The sequence below is a fragment of the Pteropus alecto genome, unplaced genomic scaffold (genome assembly GCF_000325575.1).
Source record: "Pteropus alecto unplaced genomic scaffold, ASM32557v1 scaffold86, whole genome shotgun sequence".
NCBI classification, from domain to species: Eukaryota; Metazoa; Chordata; class Mammalia; order Chiroptera; family Pteropodidae; genus Pteropus; species Pteropus alecto.
The window spans coordinates 34,887,342-34,907,919 of record NW_006442109.1 but is presented as its reverse complement, the minus strand read 5'-3'; the positions used below and the strand labels follow the sequence as shown (position 1 = coordinate 34,907,919).

At 35.0% G+C, this 20,578-nt stretch overlaps 1 protein-coding gene across 1 annotated transcript in view; it reads right to left on the bottom strand.

Annotated features, from left to right (window-relative positions):
- The window catches only part of KIAA1257 (KIAA1257 ortholog), a 68,964-nt gene that overhangs the window by 22,850 nt on the left and 25,536 nt on the right, over positions 1-20,578 (bottom strand). Inside the window, exons 7-8 of the mRNA XM_025038767.1 lie at positions 19,305-19,451; positions 14,851-15,035 (exon numbers count right to left, since the gene is read on the bottom strand). Coding sequence (XP_024894535.1) covers positions 14,851-15,035; positions 19,305-19,451 — 332 coding nt within the window. The remainder of the gene's footprint in view (positions 1-14,850; positions 15,036-19,304; positions 19,452-20,578) is intronic.

Sequence of the window (20,578 nt, the reverse complement as noted above, 5' to 3'; positions counted from 1 at the left end):
TATTAAGTATCCAAGCAGAAAACTATGACAAGGAGAAGAAAGACTCAGAGAGGTTTAGGACTTAAGAGGGCATGGAAAATAAAATGGGAAGGAGTGCAGAGCTGTGATGAGGCAGGAAACTGAGAACCTTGTTTTAAATATTGCACTCAGATTTTATATTCAAAAGATAACTGTCATACAAATTTGTGGTCCAAATTCATATTCCAAGTATACTATTTATTTTATACAGATGTTGAAAATTTATTTTTAAACAATCCTGGGGTGGTAGTGCTTCCAGGTATCTGGAAGAAGTAATTAAAAATCTTTTCTGGAGAAATCTGCTTTCAACTGAGGCCTCAAAAAATTCCCAGAGAGAAAGTTTCATTGAACATGAGATCATAGTAAAAATCACAAAACATCTAAGGGAAAAGGTAATACTAATGAAATCAGTTGCACAGAGGCATAAGGTATTAGAATGATTGGATACATAAAATAAATATGTTTGTTAGGTTTTAAATTTTTAAAAATATTATCAAGGTCAAATCTATTGGAATTATATTTACTAGTAATGAATAATTTCAAAATAAAAAATTTAAACATTATCTACAATAGCATAAAAAATAAAATATTTAAGAAGAAATTAAATGGAAGATATATAAAACCTATATACTGAAATCTTTAAAGCACTGCAGACAGTAATGAAAGAAAATCATTATCGAGAAATAGACCATTTTCATGGTCAGGAAAGTGCAATTAATTCTAGATTAATCATAGACCTAAACATATAAGCTAAAATTTCAAGAAGAAAACATAAGAAGTTATCTTCATGAACTTGGGGTAGGAAATGACTTATTTGACAGGACACAAAAAACACTAGTCATAACAGAAAAAGTTAATAAAATGCACTTCATCAAAGACACCATTAAGAAAATTAAAATCAAGACCTAGACTGGCAGAAAATATGTAACGTACATATATACCTGACAAAGGACTTGTAGCCAGAATATAAAAAATAAAAAAAAAATCTGGAAAACAATAATTAAAAAAAAATAGTAAGAGGAACTTTTAACTCTGGTTAAATAGAGTAAAAGCATACCCTAACTTGTACCTCCTAGAGAATGCAACTAAAAACCCTAGACAAAATGCATGAAGCAGCTAATAGAGGACTCTGAAAATTAAAAGGTAATAGGTGGACTGGTGAAACCAAACTCACTGAGTTTCCTGGGTTGTAATTTCCTCCTATATGCCCCCAACTGGACTCAAAGGAATCCTGAATCCCATAATTGTGTATCACACATGGAAAGAGAGAGCTCTAAGAAAAGCTCTCTCTTTCTATTCCAAGGAATGGGAGGGGAAATTCCCTGTTGATTTTCTCATCTGGCCCTGCTCTCAGGCAAGTTCAAGTTTCAAAGCTGCAATCTGGTGACGGGAAATCTAAGAGAGGGGAATCCTCTTTGATTAGAGAAACTGTGATACAGAGAGTGTATGGAGGATCTCAATATTGTTTTGTCTCTATAAGTATTCCCACTACTTGTCCTCAGAGGCAGGTCCAGTGTTGGGAAGGGCATATTAGAGTGGGAACACTAAAGCTACACCTTTGGGGCAAGCAGACGAGGGAGGGGACTCCTTAGGAGCTGGAGAGTATGGAAGGGGGAGGAATCAAGAAAAGGATTCCATAAAGTTATGTGTAAACTCATGGGTTTATTCTTGAACTGTGCGTGTATAAATTTGACCTTAAGCCATATATCAGAGGTTTTGAGAAACAAATTAGAGAAGACCACTGCACAAGCCTCAGACTGGTCCCTGAATAGTACACATGCAGGATAGATTTGCATATCACTAAAAAAATCCTTGAAAACTAAACTGACCTTAAAACCACAGTCTACAGAAGATGAGTTGGGAATTGCAGCTTTACCCTGAGTATATTGGCTAATAAAACAAAAAAGCCAACATTCTCCACATTATTTAAATAAGACTCAAAGTCTCAAATATAGTATTCAAAATGTATAAGATATAATCCAAAATTATTTGACATACAAAGAATCAGAAATGCTGACTAATTATCAAGGAGAGAGACAGTCAAAAGATACCAACTCTGAGGTGATTTAAGTATTAGAATGATCAGATGAAGACTTTAAAACCACTATTATAACCATGATCCAAGAAGTAACAACAAACACTTTTGAAACCACTGGAAGGTAGCCAGTTTCAGTGAATAGAAACTATAATGCAGAACTCAATAAAAATTTTAGAACAAAAAATACAAAAACTGATATAAAAATTCACTGTATGGTCCAAAACAAAAACGGAGATGACAGAGGAAAGATAATTAAACTTGAGGACAGATCAATAGAAAGTATGCAATCTGAACACATAGAGAAAAAAGATTGAAAAAAAGTAAACAGAGCCTCAGGAAGCTGTGGGACAATACCAAAGATCTAACATATTCCAAAGAGGACAAGAGAAAAGATATTTGTAAGAAGATATTTGAAGGAATAATGTCTGAAGATGTTTCAAATTTCTCAAAAGGCATAAACTTACAGATTCAAGAAACTCGGTCAGTCTCATCAGGGTAAACTCAAAGAAATACATGCCTAGACATGTCCTCATCGAAGTGGTAAAAACCAAAGACAAAGAACACAGCTTCAAAGCAGCCAGAGAAAAACGATACATTACTCCTAGGAGAACAATAACCTGAATAATTGGATTTCTCATCAGAAACTATGCAAGTTGTAATAAAGTAGAACAAAATGTTTACAGTGCTGAAAAAAAAAGAGAAATTTCCACCCAGAATTCTAAAACTAGTGAAAATATACTTAAGGGATAAAAGTGAAATAAAGACATTCTCATATGAAAGAAAACTAGAAGATAATTTGTTTCTAGCAGACATGCTATAAAAAGTTACTACTGTATGATTCAACTTATATTGTAGAAAAGGCAAAATTATAAGGGCGGAGAACAGATCAGTGATTTTCAGGTGCTCAAGGTAGGGGTGGAGTTTACTAGAAAGGAACAACATGAAGAAAGGATTAGAGAGATTGCAAGGGGTAAGAGAAGACTTCTGGAATGTTATAAGTAATAATATATTTTAGTGAGAAATATTTTTAAAACCTTAATCCCCATCTTAATCCCCCCAAAAAATTCCAACAAAAGGTTTAAACACCAGATTAGAAAAATATCAAAACTAAAAATCCAAATAAATGGAAAGATATACCATACTCATAGAAAGGACAGATTAATATTGTTAAAATGTTCATATTATCCAAAGCAAATCTACAAGTTCAATGCAATCCCTATCAGAATACCAACGGTATTTTTCACAGAACCAGAGAAAATTATCCTAAAATTCATATGGAACCACAAAAGATCTCAGATAGCCAAAGCAATGTAGAGAAAGAACAACAAAGTTGGAAGTGTCATGCTACCTGATAACAAACTATACTACAAGCCTATAGTAATCAAAACGGCATAGGCAAGAACATACAATGGGGTAAAGACAGTCTCTTCAATAAATGCATCTGGGAAAACTGGACAGATAAATGCAAAAAATAAAACTATTCCACTTTCTTACACCATATAGAAGAATAAACTCAAAAATGGATTAAAGACTTAAATGAAAGACCCCAGACCATAAAACTCCTAGAAGAAAACAGAGGAAGTAAACTCTCTGACATTGTTCTTAGTAGTATTTTTTGTACATGTCTCCTCAGACAAGGGAAACAAAAGAAGAATTAAACAAATGGGACTATATCAAGTGAAAGTTTTTGCACAGCAAAGCAAACCATCAACAAAACAAATAGACACCCCACCAACTGGGAGAATATATTCACCAATAATACATCTGATAAGGGATTAATATCCAAAATGTATAAAGAACTCATATGATTTAACACCAAAGAAGCTCCACAAAGAACCCAATTAAAAAACGGGCAGAGGACATGAATAGACATTTCATCATAAAGGGCATACAGATAGCCAATAGACACATAAAAAATGGTTCAACATCACTAATCATTACAGAAAGGCAAATTAAAGCCACAATGAGATATCATCTCATACCTGTCAGAATGGATATTATCAATAAATCAAAAAACAACAGGTTTTAGTGAGGATGAAGAGAAGAGGGAGCCCTCGTGCACTGTTGGTAGGACTGCAAATTGGTGCAGCCAGTATGTAAAACATTCTGGAAGTTCCTCAAAAAATTAAAAGTAGAACTACCTATGACCCGGCAATTCCACTTCTGAGTATTTATCCAAAGAAAACGAAAGCACTAATTTGAAAAGATATATGCACCCCTATGTTTATTGCAGCATTATTTACAATAGTCAAGATATGGAAGCGACCTAAGAGTCCATCAATAGACGACTGGATAAAGAAAAGACCATATATAGAATGGTCTATTAGTCCAGCCTTAGAATGAAATCTTACCATTTGTGATAACATGGATGGACCTAGAGGGTATTATGCTGAATGAAATAAGTCAGACGGAAAAAGACAAATACCATATAATTTCACTTATATGTCGAATTTGAAAAACATAAATGAACCAACAAAACAGAAATAGACTCACAGAGAACAAACTAATGGTTGCCAGTTGGGAGGGGGTTGGGAAACTGGGTGAAAAAGGCAAAGGGATTAAGGATATTGGCAGTTACAAAGTAGTCACTGGGATGTAAATTATAGCACAGGGAATATAGTCAATAATATTATAATAACTATAATGGTGTCGAGTACTAGACTTAATTGGGGAATCATTTTGTAAGGTATAAATGTCCAATCACTATGTGGTACACACTTTTTTCTATTAACACTACTTATTATGGTGAAATTTCACGAAAGATAAGAAGGTGATGTTGAAATCAGCTTGAGAGAAAAAGCTTATATTACAAAGAACAATTAATCTGAGAGAAACAAAGAAAGCCTGAATAAACTGGAATAATAACTTCCAAATGCTAAGAGAAAACTTTTTGACCTATCTTTCAAGAACAAGAGTGAAATATAGATATTTTCAGCTGAAGAGAAATTAAGAGACTTTCCCGTTAGTGGAAATTCATTAAAGAATTTCTAACGGCTATTATTACATTTCATGAAAAAGGAAATTTTTCTCAGAAGAACGACCTGGAAACAAAGTCTATGGTATCCTAGCTCAATCAGCCTAAAATTACAAAGGACAAGTCAGATGTCTAGCAAAGTCAGGTTTATTGACTCAGCAATTAAGAATACAACACAATAGTGGGACTAGGGGCATCTCAACAAAGGGAAATATAGAGTTTTTATAGGATGTTGAAGAAAGTTCAGGTGTAACTTAAGTAGTTTTTTGATAAATCCAAAGCAATCCATCAGGCTCCAGATAGTGGAATTATCACATGTAGACTTAAAAAAAAAAAAGCTAAAAAACTATGCTTACTGTGGTAGGCAAACTAATGCCCCCTAGACATCCACATCTTAATCCTCCAAAACTGCTATGTTATGTTACATGGCAAAGGAGATTTTTTTTTTTTATGTTGAATTATGTTGAGGTTATAACCCCCAGACCCGAGAGCGTGATCTTATTTGGAAATAGGGTATTTGCAGATGTAATCAAGTTAAAATGAGGTCATAGTGTGAGCCTTAAGCCAATATGACATGTCTTTAGCTTCTTGATGTGATGGATATCAGTACTTGATTTTCAAACATTGAACCTTTATAATAACAGTGCAAACTTGGAATTATTACTACTAGGTCATTATAGTAATTCTTTTATACTTTATTGGATTTGATTTGCTAATATTTTATTGGGGAGTTTTGCATCAATGTTTATGACAGATACTGCTCTGAAGTTTTCCTTTCTTGTAATTTCTTTGTTGGGTTTTGGTATTAGAGTAATGCTGGCCTCATGTAACAAGTTAGAAAGTATTCCCTCTGCTTTCATTTCCAAAAGGGATAGTAGAAAATTGGTATAATTTCTTCCTTAAATGTTTGTAGAATTCAATGATGAATCGATCTGAGCCTGGTACTTTCTATTTTTGCAAGTTGCTAATTATTGATTAAATTTCTTTAATAGATATATGACTCTTCAGATTATCTATTTCTTTTTGTTTGAGTTTTGGTAAATTGTGTCTTTCAAGTAATTAGTTGTCAAGTTGTGGGTAGAGTTGTTGATAATCAGTAGTGTGATCCCTTTATCATTTCTTCTCTTCCCCAGCTTAATTGAGGTATAATTGACAAATAAAATTGTATATATTTAATATATATAATATAGTGGTTTGATACACATATACATTGTAAAATCATTACCACAAACAAGTTAATTCATGTGCCTATCACCTCATATAGGTACCTTTTTTGTTGTTGCTGGTAGTGTGTTGAGAACACTTAAGATCTATTAGCAAATTTCAAGTATGCAATACAGTATTATTAACTACAGTCACCACGCTATATATCAGATCTCCAGAACGTATTCATCTTAAGTTTGTACCCTTTGACTGACATCTCCCCACTTCCCTCATTCCTCAGCCCCTTGTAACCATCATTCTAGTCTCTGATTCTATGAGATTGACTTTTTTAGATTCTACATATATGTGAAATAATATAGTATTTATTTCCTCTGGCTTATTTCACTTAGCCTAAAATCCTCCAGGTTTATTTATGTCATCAAAAATGGCAGTTTCCTTGTTTATTTTTATAGCTGAATAATATTCCATTGTTCATGTGTCTGATATCACATTTTCTTTATCCGTTCATCTGTCAATACACACACATATACATCACATTTTCCCCTTATCTGTCTATATGTATCAGACATACAGTTTGCAAATATTTCCTCCCATTCCTTATGTTGTCTTTTCATTTTTAAAATTTGTTTCCTTTACTGTGTAGAAGCCTTTTAGTTTCATGTAGCTCCCACATTTATTTTTTCTTTTGTTGCTTATACTTTTAGTGTTATATTAAAAAAAGTCATTGCCAAGACCAATGAGAGATTTCCCACTAGGTTTTCTTCCTGGAATTTTATGGTTTTAGTTCTTATGTTTAAGTCTTTAATCTATTTAGAGTTGATTTTTGTATGTGGTATAAGGTAAAGGTTTGATATCATTCTTTGCATGTGGATATCCAGTTTTCCCAACACTATTTGTTGAAAAGACTATTCTTTTCCCATTGTGTATTCCTGGTGCCCTTGTCATAGATTAGTTGAATATATATGTGTGGGTTTATTTCTGTTCTGTTGCAAAGGTCTATGTGTCTGTTTTTATGTCAGTATCATATTGTTTTGATTACTGTAACTTTGTAATATTGTTTGAAATCAGAAACTGTGATGCCTTCACCTTGTTCTTTATCAAAGTTGTTTTGGCTACTTGGGGTCTTATGTGGTTCCATAGTAATTTTAGGATTTTTTAAAAATATATTCTGTAAAAAATGCCATTGGAATTTTGATAGAGATTGCATTGAATCTAGAGATCAGCTTGGGTAATATGGAAAATATTTCTAACCCATGAATATGAGATATTTTTTCATTTGTGTCTTCTTCAATTTCTTTCATCAACATCTTATAGTTTCCAGTGTACAGCTCTTTCACCAACTTGGTTAAATTTATTTCTAAATATTTTATTCTTTTTGATGTTTTTATAAATGGAACTGTTTTCTTAATTTTTTTTTCAGGTAGTCTGTTGTTAGTGTATAGAAATGAAACTGATTTTTGTATGTTGACTTTGTATCCTGCAACTTTACTGAATTCTTTTATTAGTTCTAACTATATTTTTTTGTGGAGTCTTTAGAGTTTTCTATAAGAAAACTCTATAAGATCATGTTATTTGCAAAGAGAGTTAATACAAATATTTAATTAATTTTTTAATGGTGACATTGGTAAATGAAATCTGATTTTACTGTGCATTTTAACAGTAAGGCACACATCGAGCATCTTTTCATATGTTTATTGGTGATCTTTATGTCCCCTTTGGAAAAAAAATATATCTGTTCAGGTCCTCTGTCCACTTCTTTTTTAATAAATTTTTTGGTGACCTTGGTTAACGAAATCCAGTAAGTTTCAGGAGTATAATAAAACAGTAAGGCATATATATGCATTGCGTGTTCACCTCCCATAGTTAGATTTCTTCCTGTCACCATATTTGACCCTTTTTACCCCATCTACCTCTCACCTCCTCGCTCCCCGTTACCCTCTGGTAACCACTAGTCTGTTGTCCATGTCTAAGAGTCTCTGCTTCTTTGTCCTGTTTGTTCATTGTTTTTAGGTTTATATCACACACATAAGTGATATCATGTGATTTTCAACTTTTTCGGTCTGGTTTATTTTGCTTAGCACAATTATCCTGAAGTCCATCCATATTGTTACAAACGGCAGTATTTCATCTCTTCTTATGGCTGAGTAATATTCCTTTGTATATATGTACCATAGCTTTCTTATCCAATCATCTATAGTAGGACACTTCGGTTGCTTCCATGTCCTGGCCACTGGGAATAAGGTGTGAGATGGTATCTCATTGTTCACATTGCTATGAACATCGATGTGCAAATATCTTTTTAGATATGAGTTTTCAAGACTTTGGGGTAAATACCCAGTAGAGGGATTGCTGGATCATAAGGTAGATCAATTCTTAGTTTTTTGAGGAACCTCCATATTGTTTTCCATAGTGGCTGTACCAGTGTATGAGGATTCCTTTTTCTCTGCATCCTCTCCAACATTTGTTATTACTTGTCCTGTTGAAAACATCTGTTCTAACACATGTGAGATGGTATCTCATTGCGGTTTTGATTTACATTCCCCTAATAGCTGGCGATGCTGAGCATCTTTTCATATATTTGTTGGCCATTTGTATGTCCTCTAAGGAGAAGTGTCTGTTCAGGTCTTCTGCCAATTTTTCGATTAGAACATTTGTCTTTGTTGCTATTCAGTTGTATGAGTTCTTTGTATGTTTTGGATAATAAGCCCTTTTCGGAAATATATATCTTCCCATTTGGATGGTTGTCTCTTTACTGTGTTGATGGTTTCTTTTGCTGTGCAGATGCTTTTTAGTTTGACATAGTCCCATTCATTCTTTTGGTTTTACTTCCCTTGCCTTTGAGGTCAAATTCATAAAATCCTCTTTAAGAACAAGGTCCTTGAGTTTGGTTCCTATGTTTTTCTTTATGCAATTTATTGTTACATGTCTTATATTCAAGTCCTTAATTCATTTTGAGTTAATTTTGGTGTTTGGTGATAGACAACAGTCTAATTTCATTTTTTTGCTAGTGGCTTTCCAGTTTTCCCAGCACCATTTATTGAAGAGGCTTTCTTTCTCCACTTTATGTTTTTGGCTTCTTTGTCAAAAATCATTTGCCCATATGAACATGGGTTTACTTCTGGACTCTCAATTCTGCTCCACCAGTCTATGTATCTTTTTTTTTCTGCCAGTACCATGCTGTTTTGATTATTGTTGCTTTGTAATATAATTTGAAGTCAGGCAGAGTGATTCCTCCAGCCTCATTCTTTTTTCTCTGGATGGCTTTGGCAATTCAGGGTCTTTTGTGCTCCAATACAAATCTGATGATTTTTAGTTCGGTATCTTTAAAAAATGCTGATGGGATTTTGATGGGGATTGCATTAAATCTGCTTTAGGTAATAGGGTCATTTTAACTATGTTGATTCTTTCAATCCAAGAACTCAGAATATCTTTCCATTTCTTTGCATCTTCTTCGATTTCTTGTAATAGGGTCTTATAGTTTTCATTATAAAGGTACTTCACATGTTTCGTTAGATTCATTCCTAGGTATTTTATTCCTTTTGTTGCAATTGCAAAGGGAATTATTTTTTCTACTTCTTTTTCTGACAATTCACTATTAGGGCATAGGAACGTTATGGATTATTGATCATTGATCTGTAAAAAGAAACTACATTACTGTATTTGCTTATTGTTCTAGTAGTGTTCTTGTGGAGTCTTTAGGGTTTTCTATATAGACAATCATGTCATCCGCACATAGTGACAGTTTGACTTCTTTGTTTCCTCTTTGAATGCCTTTTATCTTTCTCTTGCCTGGTTGTGCTTGCTAGGGCATCCAATGTTGTATCGAATAATAGTGGCAATAGTGGACATCCTTGTCTTGTTCCTGATCTTAGAGGAAAGGTTTTTTAGTTTTTCACCATTAAGTATAATGTTGGCTGAGGGTTTGTCATAGATGGCCTTTATTATGTTAAGGTACTTTCCTTCTATATTGATTTTGTTAAGTGTTTTGATCATAAATGGATGCTGAATCTTGTTGAAGGCTTTTTCTGCATCTATAGATATGACCATATGATTTCCTATTTTTTAATTTGTTTATGTGGTGTATCACATTAATCGATTTGCATATGTTGAACCATCCCTGTGCTCCTGGGATGTAGCCCACTATACCATGGTGTATAACCTTTTTAATATGTTACTGTATTCAGTCCGCTAGTATCTTCTTTAGGATATTTGCATCTGTGTTCATGAGAGATATTGGTCTGTGGTTTTCTTTTTTTTTTATCTTTACTGTTTTGGTTTTTTTTTTTTTAATCAAGGTAATTGGCCTCATAAAATGAATTGGGAAATATTGACTCCTCTCCAATTTTTTGGAAGAGTTTGAGGAGAATAAGTATTAAATCTTCTTTGAATGTTTGGTAGAACATTCAAAGAATGTTTATGGGTGAAACCATCTGGTCCTGGACTTTTACTTTTTGGTAGATTTTTGATGATTGTTTCAATTTCCATACCACTAATTGGTCTATTTAGATTTTCTAGTTCTTCTTGATTCAGTCTAGGAAGATTGTACCTTTCTAACTACTTGTCTATTGCATTTAAGTTATTAAATTTGGTGTTATAGACTTTTTCATAGTATTCTTTTTTGATCCTTTGTATTTCTGTGGTGTCTGTTGGAATTCTTCTTCTTTCATCCCTGATTTTGTTTATTTCTGTCTTTTCTGTTTTTTCTTTACTGAGTCTAGCCAGGGGGTTGTCAATTTTATTAACCTTCTCAAAGAAACAGCTAATTGTTGCATTTCTTTTTTCTTTTTCTTTTTTGTGTGTTTTCAATTTCATTTATTTCTGCTCTAATTTTGATGATTTTTTTCCGTCTGACTTTAGGCTTCATTTGTTCTTCTTTTCTAGTTTTTTTAAGATGAAGCATTAGGTTGTTTATTTGGGCTTGTTTTTGTTTTTAGAGGTAGACCTGTAATGATATGGATTTTCCTCTTATGACTGCTTTTGCTATGTCTCAAAAGTTTTGATATGTTGTACTATCATTATCATTTGTTCCTATGTAACTTTTGTTCTCTCTTTTTATTTCTTCTCTGACCCAGTTATTCTTCAGTAGCATGTTGTTTAATCTCCACGTGTTTGTGGTTCTTCCTGCTTTCTTTTTACAGTTGCTCTCCAGCTTCAAAGTATTATGATCAGAGAAGATGGTTGGTATGACTTCGATCCTCTTATGTTTGTTGAGGCTATCTCTGTGTCCTAGTATGTGGTCAATCCTTGAGAATGTTCTATATGCACTAGAGAGGAATGTATAAGCAATCGTTTTGGGATGGAAGACTCTGTAAATGTCAATTATATCAAGTTGGTCTAATGTATCATTTAAGGATGCTATTTCCTTATTGATTTTTTATTGGATGATCTGTTCATATCTAACAGTGGGATATTTAGGTTTCCCACTATGATAGTGTTTTGGTCTGTTTCTCCCTTTAGTTCTGTTGGTAATTGCTTTATATATTTCAGAGCTCCTTGATTGGGAGCATAAATGTTACTAAGTGTTATTTCTTCTTGGTACATGATTCCCTTTATATATCATTATAAAGTGTCCCTCAGTATCTTTCTTTACCTTTTTTATTTTGAAGTCTATTTTGTCCGATATTAGTACCACTACTCCTGCTTTTCTCTGAATGCAATTTGTTTGAAATATCATTTTCCACTCTTTCACTTTGAGTCTATATTTGTCTTTGGAACTGAGATGTGTCTCCTGGAGGCACCGTATGGTTGGGTTTTGTTTTTAGATCCAATCTGCAACTCTGTGCCTTTTTATTGGTGACTTCAGTCCATTTACATTTAGGGTGATTATTGAAATATGAACTCTTCTTATAGCCATTTTATCTTTTGCTTTCTGGTAGCTTGATGTTTCTATTGCTTCCTTGTCCTTGTGTTTCTGGTTTTTTTATTTTTATTTTTAATTAATTTGTTGGGTTTTGGGATTTTTCCCCCTGGACCTTCTTGTTATATAGTTCAGTTCTGAATCTTTGGCATGTGATTACCATTACGAATATATAAATAATAGTTATATATGTACAGTCATCTATTTTCTTCTGCATGTGCCTTATCTCCATTCCCCTTTGTGAATTTGGATCTTTGAATCCTCTCCTTTTTAGTTCTTTTTGTCTTAGTTTGTCCCTATGTATGCTAAACGTTCATTACTATCTTGGTATAGCAAATTTCTTCTTATTGTTTAAGCTTATAACGCCCTGTCTTAGTAAGAGTTGCATTTCTCTGCTTCTATGTGTCTGCTAATCGTCTTACTCATGTATTTTTTTTCATCATTTTGTGTTAGCCGAGTTGACCCTTTTCAGCATATTCTATAATGCAGCCCTTGTTTTGAATAATTCCCTCAATTTTTATATGACTGGAAAGGTCTGTATACATTGTTCTTGGTTGGTAGTTCCTTTCATTTAATAGTTTGAATATTTGATTCCACTCCTTTCTTGGTTGTAAAGTTTGAGCTGAGAAACCCGACCATAATCTAATGGGTTTTTCTTTAACAGTTACCATCTTCTTTTCCCTGGCTGCCCTGAGAATTCATTCTTTGTCTTTAATTTTTGATAATTTTAATATAATGTGTCTTGGAGAAGGCTTTTTTTTAAGTTGAGATAATTGGGTGTTCCGTTGACTTGAATTCCAAGTTCCAGCTCATTCCTTAGATTTGGGAAATTCTTGTCAACTATTTGTCTGAAAATGCTTTCTAGTCCCTGCTCCTTTTCCTCCTCTTTGAGAATGCCCATCATTCTTATGTTTTCTCTCCTGATGGTATCAGCTAGCTCTTCTATTTCTCTCTCATTATTTTTCATTCTTCGGTTTCTCTCTTCTTCCTTCTGATTTATTTCTAGATTTCTGTCTTTGATATCACTGATCCTTTCCTCCATTTGGTCAATCCTATTTCCCAAGCTTGCTATTTCATTTTTCAACTCTTGCATTGTGTTCTTCATCTCCATAATTCTATTTTGTTCTATTTGAGGATTTTGATCTCCTTGCTAAAGAACTCATTCTGCTCATCTAGTGTTTTTTTTCTTTAATTTCTGAAATTATTGATCTGAGTTGTTTTGGATCTCATTGAGTTTTTTCAGAAGTACCATCCTGAATTCTGTCATTTAAGTTGCATATTTCTATGTCTTTAAGCTTATTTTCTGGAGATTTTTGAGCTGCTTTGTCACCTTGCTTGTTTATGGTGTTTAATGGACTATTTCTCCACCTAGGCATTAATGAAAGTGTACTCTGCTTTTTTTTTTCCAGAAAGTAGACTTACTGAAGATCTCTCTTTAGCCTGATGCAAAGAAGGCGTTTTTCTTTTGGTCATATGTATATTGCATTGTGTGTTCACAACCCAAAGTCAAATTTCCTTCTGTCACCATATATTTTACCGCATTAACTCTTATCTATTTCTCTTCCACCCCCTTTTTCTTCTAGTAACCACTAAACTGTTATCTGTGTCTATGAGTTTTTGTTTGTCATGTTTGTTTGCCGCTTTCAGTTTTATATCTTACATATAAAAGAAATATCTTTTGAGGAAAAACAATTTAACCTATAACAATTACATTCTCAAATTGACAAAATTATAAAGCCGGAAAACAAATTTGTGGTTAGAGATGGTGAGAGGTTATGAGGTAGTTATGACTATAAAGGGATATTATGAGAGATCTTTGTGGTGATAAAATATTTCTGTATCTTGAGTGCCAAATGACAGTTACATGAATCTACACATGTGATAAAGTAGAAAAGAACTATGCACACATGTTGAAACAATATTAACATTCTGACTTTGTTATTGTTCTGTAGTTATGTTATGTAACAACTGGCAGAAGAGTACATGGGATCTCTCTGTACTATCTTTGCAACTTTCTGTGAACTTATATTTCAACATAAAAGTATAATATATGAATATGGATATACATACCCTACAATACATAATTAAGGAGTTTCAGAAGATAAAGATTCTACGAATTTCAAGAGAAGTAAAAATCACATACAAAGCACAAAGTTTCAACCTGGAATATAAAAAAAGATGATGGAACAATGCCTTCAGAACTCGTAAGCAATATTATTTTTAACCTAGAATTCTATACCCAGCCAAGCTTTCAATCATATATAAGGGCAGAATAAAGATATTTTTGGACATATGATATCTCAAAAGAAATATTTTTTATTAATTGACCTTTTCTTAAGAATTTACAGGAGGATGTGCTCCAGCAAAACCAGAGAGCAAACAAAGCAAGAAGAAGATACAGAATCTAGGAGACAGGGATCCCTCCAGGAGAGGGAAAAGGGAACTCCTAAAATAAACAGCAGTGCTAAACCTGGTTGGTTTAAAATAAGTGAGTGTATAGGTGAGCACTGCTGCTATAGTAAGGAAGTCTAGGAACTTCTTCTAAAGGGAGGATCACTACCTCCATCTGAAGAACATTTGAAGATCACTACCTCCATTTGAGGGGAGACCTCAAGACTTGGTAGATCCTAATCCAAGGAACCTAATATTTTTCATGTCTTGCTGTGAGATCCTAAATGGTGAAATGGGGATGATGATTCTACATCTCATGTAGGGCCATTGGGGGGATAAAGATGACACATAGTGGGGAATTGTCTGGGAAAAAGAACTCTCAAATCAGTTTACCTGGCTCATTCTTACCTCTAGTTCATGGATGGGCACAGGTTGTGATGGAAGGCAGGAAACACACTTGATCTTTATAGTCAGGGGGTTTAAGTCCTGCTTTTGTTCTTCAGTCATGATAGGAACTTCTGTTTTTAAAGTCAAAAAACAATCTAAAATGTTGGCAGACTGTCCACTGCCATGACTCACTACAGTTTGCCATCCTGGTGGGGGAAGGTGGAATAAACATAGCATTATATAGTTACACATGACAGTTCCAAAACAAGCACAGAGGGATCAGACAACCTGAGAAGAGCCTATTATAAAATTACAAGTAAAAAAAGAAAATTAAAAAAAAGAAGAATTGAGAAACACCTACAGGCAGCATGTTATACACCGGTTTCTCAAACTGAGGTTCCATAGATTCTCTAAGAGAATTTAATTTTTGTGATTTAATCTTGATGATCATCTTGCAACGTTAGCAGTTCTTGAATCATCTCTAGGATATAGAAGCTTTGGGTACCACCAGTCTGATTGACTTGGTCTTGGGTGTAGTCTTTGCATTCGGATTTTTAAAATCTCCCCAGGTGATTCAGAATCACCATCCTAGACTTGTGTTGTCCAGTACATTAGTTACCAGCTCTGTGTGGCTACTTAAATTTAAATTAATTAAAATTAAATACAATTTAAAGTACAGTTCTTTTTTCACATGAGTCACATTTCAAATGCTCAGTAACCACATGTGGCTGTGAGTTACTGGACTGGACAATGCAGATATATAACATTTCCATCACCGCAGAGAGCTCTATTGCAGAGTGCTGTTCTAGGCAATTATTTTAGAATAGAATAAATTCAAGAACAAATTATGCCTATGTGTATTTTGGTGGTCAGTAATGTCACTTTAACTGCTGTGGTCTAATGCAGGGGTCCCCAACCCCTGGGTTGCAGACTGCTACCAGTCCATGGTCTGTTAGGAACCAGGCTGCACAGCAGGAGGTGAGTGGTGGACAAGCGAGCGAAGCTTCATCTGTATTTGCAGCCACTCTCCAGCACTAGAATTACTGCCTTAACTCAACCTCCAATCATCAGGCATTAGATTCTTATAGGAGCACTGGTTCTTGGTGCCAAAAATATTGGGGATCTAATGAGAAAAACGTAGATATCGATGTAGGGTACAACTTATACATTTGAGCCAAATCAAGTGTGGCACGCTTTTGCAATAGTGTGACTAGAAAAAAGGTGGTTGAATTGAACTACTGCGTGGTACATAGCTGTGAGAATACTTTTCTCATAAAAGGTGTCCATTCATTTCACTAGGTGGAGACATACTTAAGAGTAGAAAAAAAAAAATGCAAAAAGCTCCAGTTCTGCAAGTAGAGAGGTCTAGGTTCAAATCCTAGATCTGACTCTGTAGTCACATGATCAACAAGTTAGAGACTCTTTGAGGCTCAATTTACTCTGTGAAAAATGGGCACAGATACTACCTTTCTTAGGGTTATATATGTGAAGGTGCCAGGAACACTGCCCAACACATTGTACATGCTCAACGTCAGTTCTATTACTTTAAAATGTTTGTAAATATATTTATAGGGCACATAAAAACCCAGAAAGCCTAGTCACTTCCAAAACATGCTCAGAAAGCCTAGTCACTTACAAAACAAGTTGTGGGCCTTGTGTATGCAGTTGTCTGCATGGGCCGTAAGCGTGGGGAATTGAGCATCTCCTGGGGGTAGCCCTCCCTGCTCTCACGTGATTCTCTTCAATAAAGCCGACTCATCAAAGCCATAACTAATTATGATTTGTGTTCTAGAACTTTGTAAGCCTTTTCATATAAAAATTGCCCAGTTTAGAAAAAAATCTCCAGTACAAACAGGTACTCAAATCATTCATAAATTTAGAGAAGTGTCAGCCATAATTGTAGGGTAGAGTTTCTCAACCTCAATAATACAGACATTTGGAGACAGATAACTTTTTGTGATGGGGACATATAGCAGAATTCCACTAGATGCCATTAGCATTCCTCTCCCACTTATGACAACCAAAAATGCCTCCACACACTACCAAATTTTCCCTGGGGGTCACAAGGGCCTGAATTGAGAACCACTGTTCCAGAATAAGGGAAAAGGTGGGGGGCTGACACTTCATGGCTTGTGCACTTACAGCTGCCCATGCTAGCCTCGACCATGCATTAATGCCACTCAATCCTCAAATGACACTTTGTGGTTGCTATTGTCTCTGCTTTACAGATGGGAACTGAGGCCCAGAGATGTTAAGTAATCATCTAAGTTCTCTTGGCTAGTAAGTGTTGGAACCAGTGTTTACACCAGTCCTACTTGGCTAAGTTTGGCCCCTCCACTATACAATAAAAATAATAATTTAGTCTAAACACAGAATCTTATTGGGTTACTAGTCAACCAATACTTGCCACTAAGGTTTGCAAAGTCTATGGCCTAATTTGAAACTGAAGATGATTACCAAAATAATCATGCTGGTTTTGGAATAGATCTTGTGCTACTATATTATGGCAAACACTAACATAAAATTGGCTTGCTGAGCCAAGGCCATTCTCAGTTTATCGCCATAAACCATGACATCAGTGTAAGGGAAGAGGTTATCTTTCTGTTTTCTTTGCTGGAGGCTCACTGCCCTGCACCCAGCCCACCCAGTATCTTGACAGAAGCAGCTGCCACCTTCATACTAGCAACCTCTTTGTGTCCTAATGTATGTGAGTTTCCATGCCAAGCAGTTTACACGCATTATTTCATGTGATCCTTACTACAGCCCTTGGGGTAGGAATTATCACCCCATTTTACATATTAGGAAACTGAGACTCAGAGAAAACAGGTAACTTGTTGTTAAATGGCTGAGCCAAAATTCAAAGTCTGTCACCGGAGTTCTTGCAATAACTCTCATATTACACAGCCATGAGAACACAGGTTAAAGAAAGGGGAGGCCCTAGCACCTCCTGACTTCACTTTGCTGGATACAGTCACACCGGGCAAATCAAGATCATTTAAGATTTTCCTTCCCCTCACAGTAAAATTAAGGGCAAAGTTATGCAGGTCACCCAGAGCTCACCCACTAGAGAACCACTGGTTCTTCTTTGGGATTCAAAGACCATGAAGCATTTACCATGATGTTTGCTCCAAGCAGAAGCATGCAACAGCTGTATGGGGAGACTCAGTCCTCCCAGAGGACAACATGAGAGTGGGTAAAAATCTGAAGATTCACTTCTCTAGAAGATTCTGATGTGGTAGGAAAGCTAAGGGAGTCCAAAAGGCCCAACTTTAGAGAAAAGCTGATTTTCAAAAATCCATTTAAAGTTGCAAAACAAAAAGGTAAAGGGAGGCGAATACATGGTGACAGAAGGAGATCTGACTTTGGGTGGTGAACACATAATGCAATATACGGATGATATGTTATTGAATCATACACTTTAAACTTATATAATTTTGTTAACTGATGTCACCTCAATAAATTTAATTAAAAAGTTAATAATATTTCCTCAAAATGTATCAACACTAACCCAAGAGCCTGTGAGAATTATGATTTTTCCGGTATCTGTGGAACTCAGTGCTGACTTTATGGGTTTTTTACCCTACGTGTCTGCAAAAATTGGTTCCAGAAAAGACTGAAGCCTAAATTTCTGCAGATTGGCCAATAAAGGGCGCACATTCACCCTGATTTCCACCCTCTACCCTGCCCGTCAACCCCAAACCCCCCAAACTCAAAACCAAAAACTCACGATGAAATAGGTTTGAAATTATTTTCCCTGAAGATAAAAGAAGAGGGTTCCCCTCACCCATATTACCCTTTTAAAAATGAAGTCACATAATTTTACTCAAATATATTCTGAGCTTTTCATCATCAAAACATACAGATATAATAAATGCCTATTTATTATTTATCAAATGGTAGAAAACTTAGTTTATAACTTGTGATACATCTTGCAAAGAAAAAGAATTAAACTCCAGTTCTGCCACAGAGCTATGTGACCTCAGGTAAGTTATTTGACTTCTCTGAGTTTTGATTCCTCACTGAAAAAAAAATGGTGGCAATGATAATCACCCCTCACACTATTGCTACAAGTTTATTGGGAGGATCAATGTTTGTTATGAGAAGTAAATGATGGGACATAAATACCGGTTCCTTTTCCTAATTTCCTTTATTAGATGTTTTTGTAAAAATCTATAGAAACAAGTTTATTAAAAAGCAGCATCTTCTTTTGGCAAACAAAATTGTGACATTTTTTATTCTCATAAGTTTCCTTAGGCTTGGTAATAAGACCTGGGTTCAAATCTTGGCATCACACGTACTTGCTATGTGATCTTAGACAATACATTTAACTCTCCATGCTTCCCTTTTCTCCTCTCTGTAATAGAGACACCCCTACTTGGCAAATGTGAAATTTGGTGGCATAGAGCATCCTGTTTATGAACTTTTAGCTAAATTTGACAAGACAATGAGAAACTGTTGGGAATAGGTGTAGCTACCTGCAAGGAGTGGCATTACTGCCAGCTGAATGGAAAAGGAGCCCTGCTTCCAGTGGCCTGCCAGCTTGGGGTCAGTGTCCTCTTCTGCTCGGGATTTCTTCCTTTTCTTCTGGCTTTTCTTCTTTCCCTCTGATTCTTTCTGTTTAACTATGGAATCAAAAGAATGAAATAAGTATTAAGAGGAGCTCATATCCAAGCTGTAATATGTGAATGCATATGCTGCAGAGATTTGAGAAAGTTATGGAAGCTCCTTGAAGGCAGAATGTTCTTTGTGCTGCTGCCTCTTATCAGCAATCAGAAGAGGTGTCTAAATGTGGATAGCTGATCAATTACCAGTTATATGCAGGGAGAAATGGAGGGGTGTCCTGGTTCCCCACCTGGTACTACACGAGAGCATGGGTCAGAAGGGGGCTAAGGTTGTTATGATGACAGCAGCACCACAGCATATCTAAATATTCCTTGAAGTCTGATCTTCACCACAAAATAGGGTTGAGGTTTGGGCTTTGGAGTTAACCATCAGAATTCCAGAACCAGCTCTACCTCTCCTGCAGTATAACCCCAGGACAGTGCCTTCACCATTCTGAGCCTCAATCACCTCATCTGTCAAATGGGGCAATAGCACCTGCCTCTAGGGTGTTGAGAAGAGTAGGGGTACAGAAAATGTTAGGCTTAGTGCCAAGCTTTGATCAAAAGTAAAAAGGAGATGATAAGAGTCATAAGTCTATGATAGTTAAAACCATGAGCTATTGGTTCCAGTATATAAAAGCCAATTAAATGGACTAGAAAGCCCAGAACTAGATCCACATGTGGTGTTTCAAATCAATTTGAAAGAATGGAGTAATCAATTAATTATACTGACTATCCATTTGGAGGCAAATGAAATTATCAGGCACCTAATGGTATATGTAAAAAGAACTGCAGTCTAGAAGTGAAAACAAAAACTCAAAATGATTGGAAGAATACATAAGAGACTATATTGATATCTGGATGAGGAAGAATTTCTTAAACGTTACCAAAAGTACAAACTAGAAAGGAATAGTTAAATAATTGGTGTACGAAAGAAGATAACATATATAGAGTAAAAGGATAAGTTACAGATCTCAGTCTGTGTTGTTTATAACGCATGTAACTGACAATGCATAATTATCCAGAAGATATAAAAAATAAAGCTTATGAATCAACAAGAAAAAACTGAAACACAAAGGAAAAATAAGCAAAGAAATAAGAATAGGCAAATCACATGAGTGTGACCAAATAAACATATGAGAATCTTT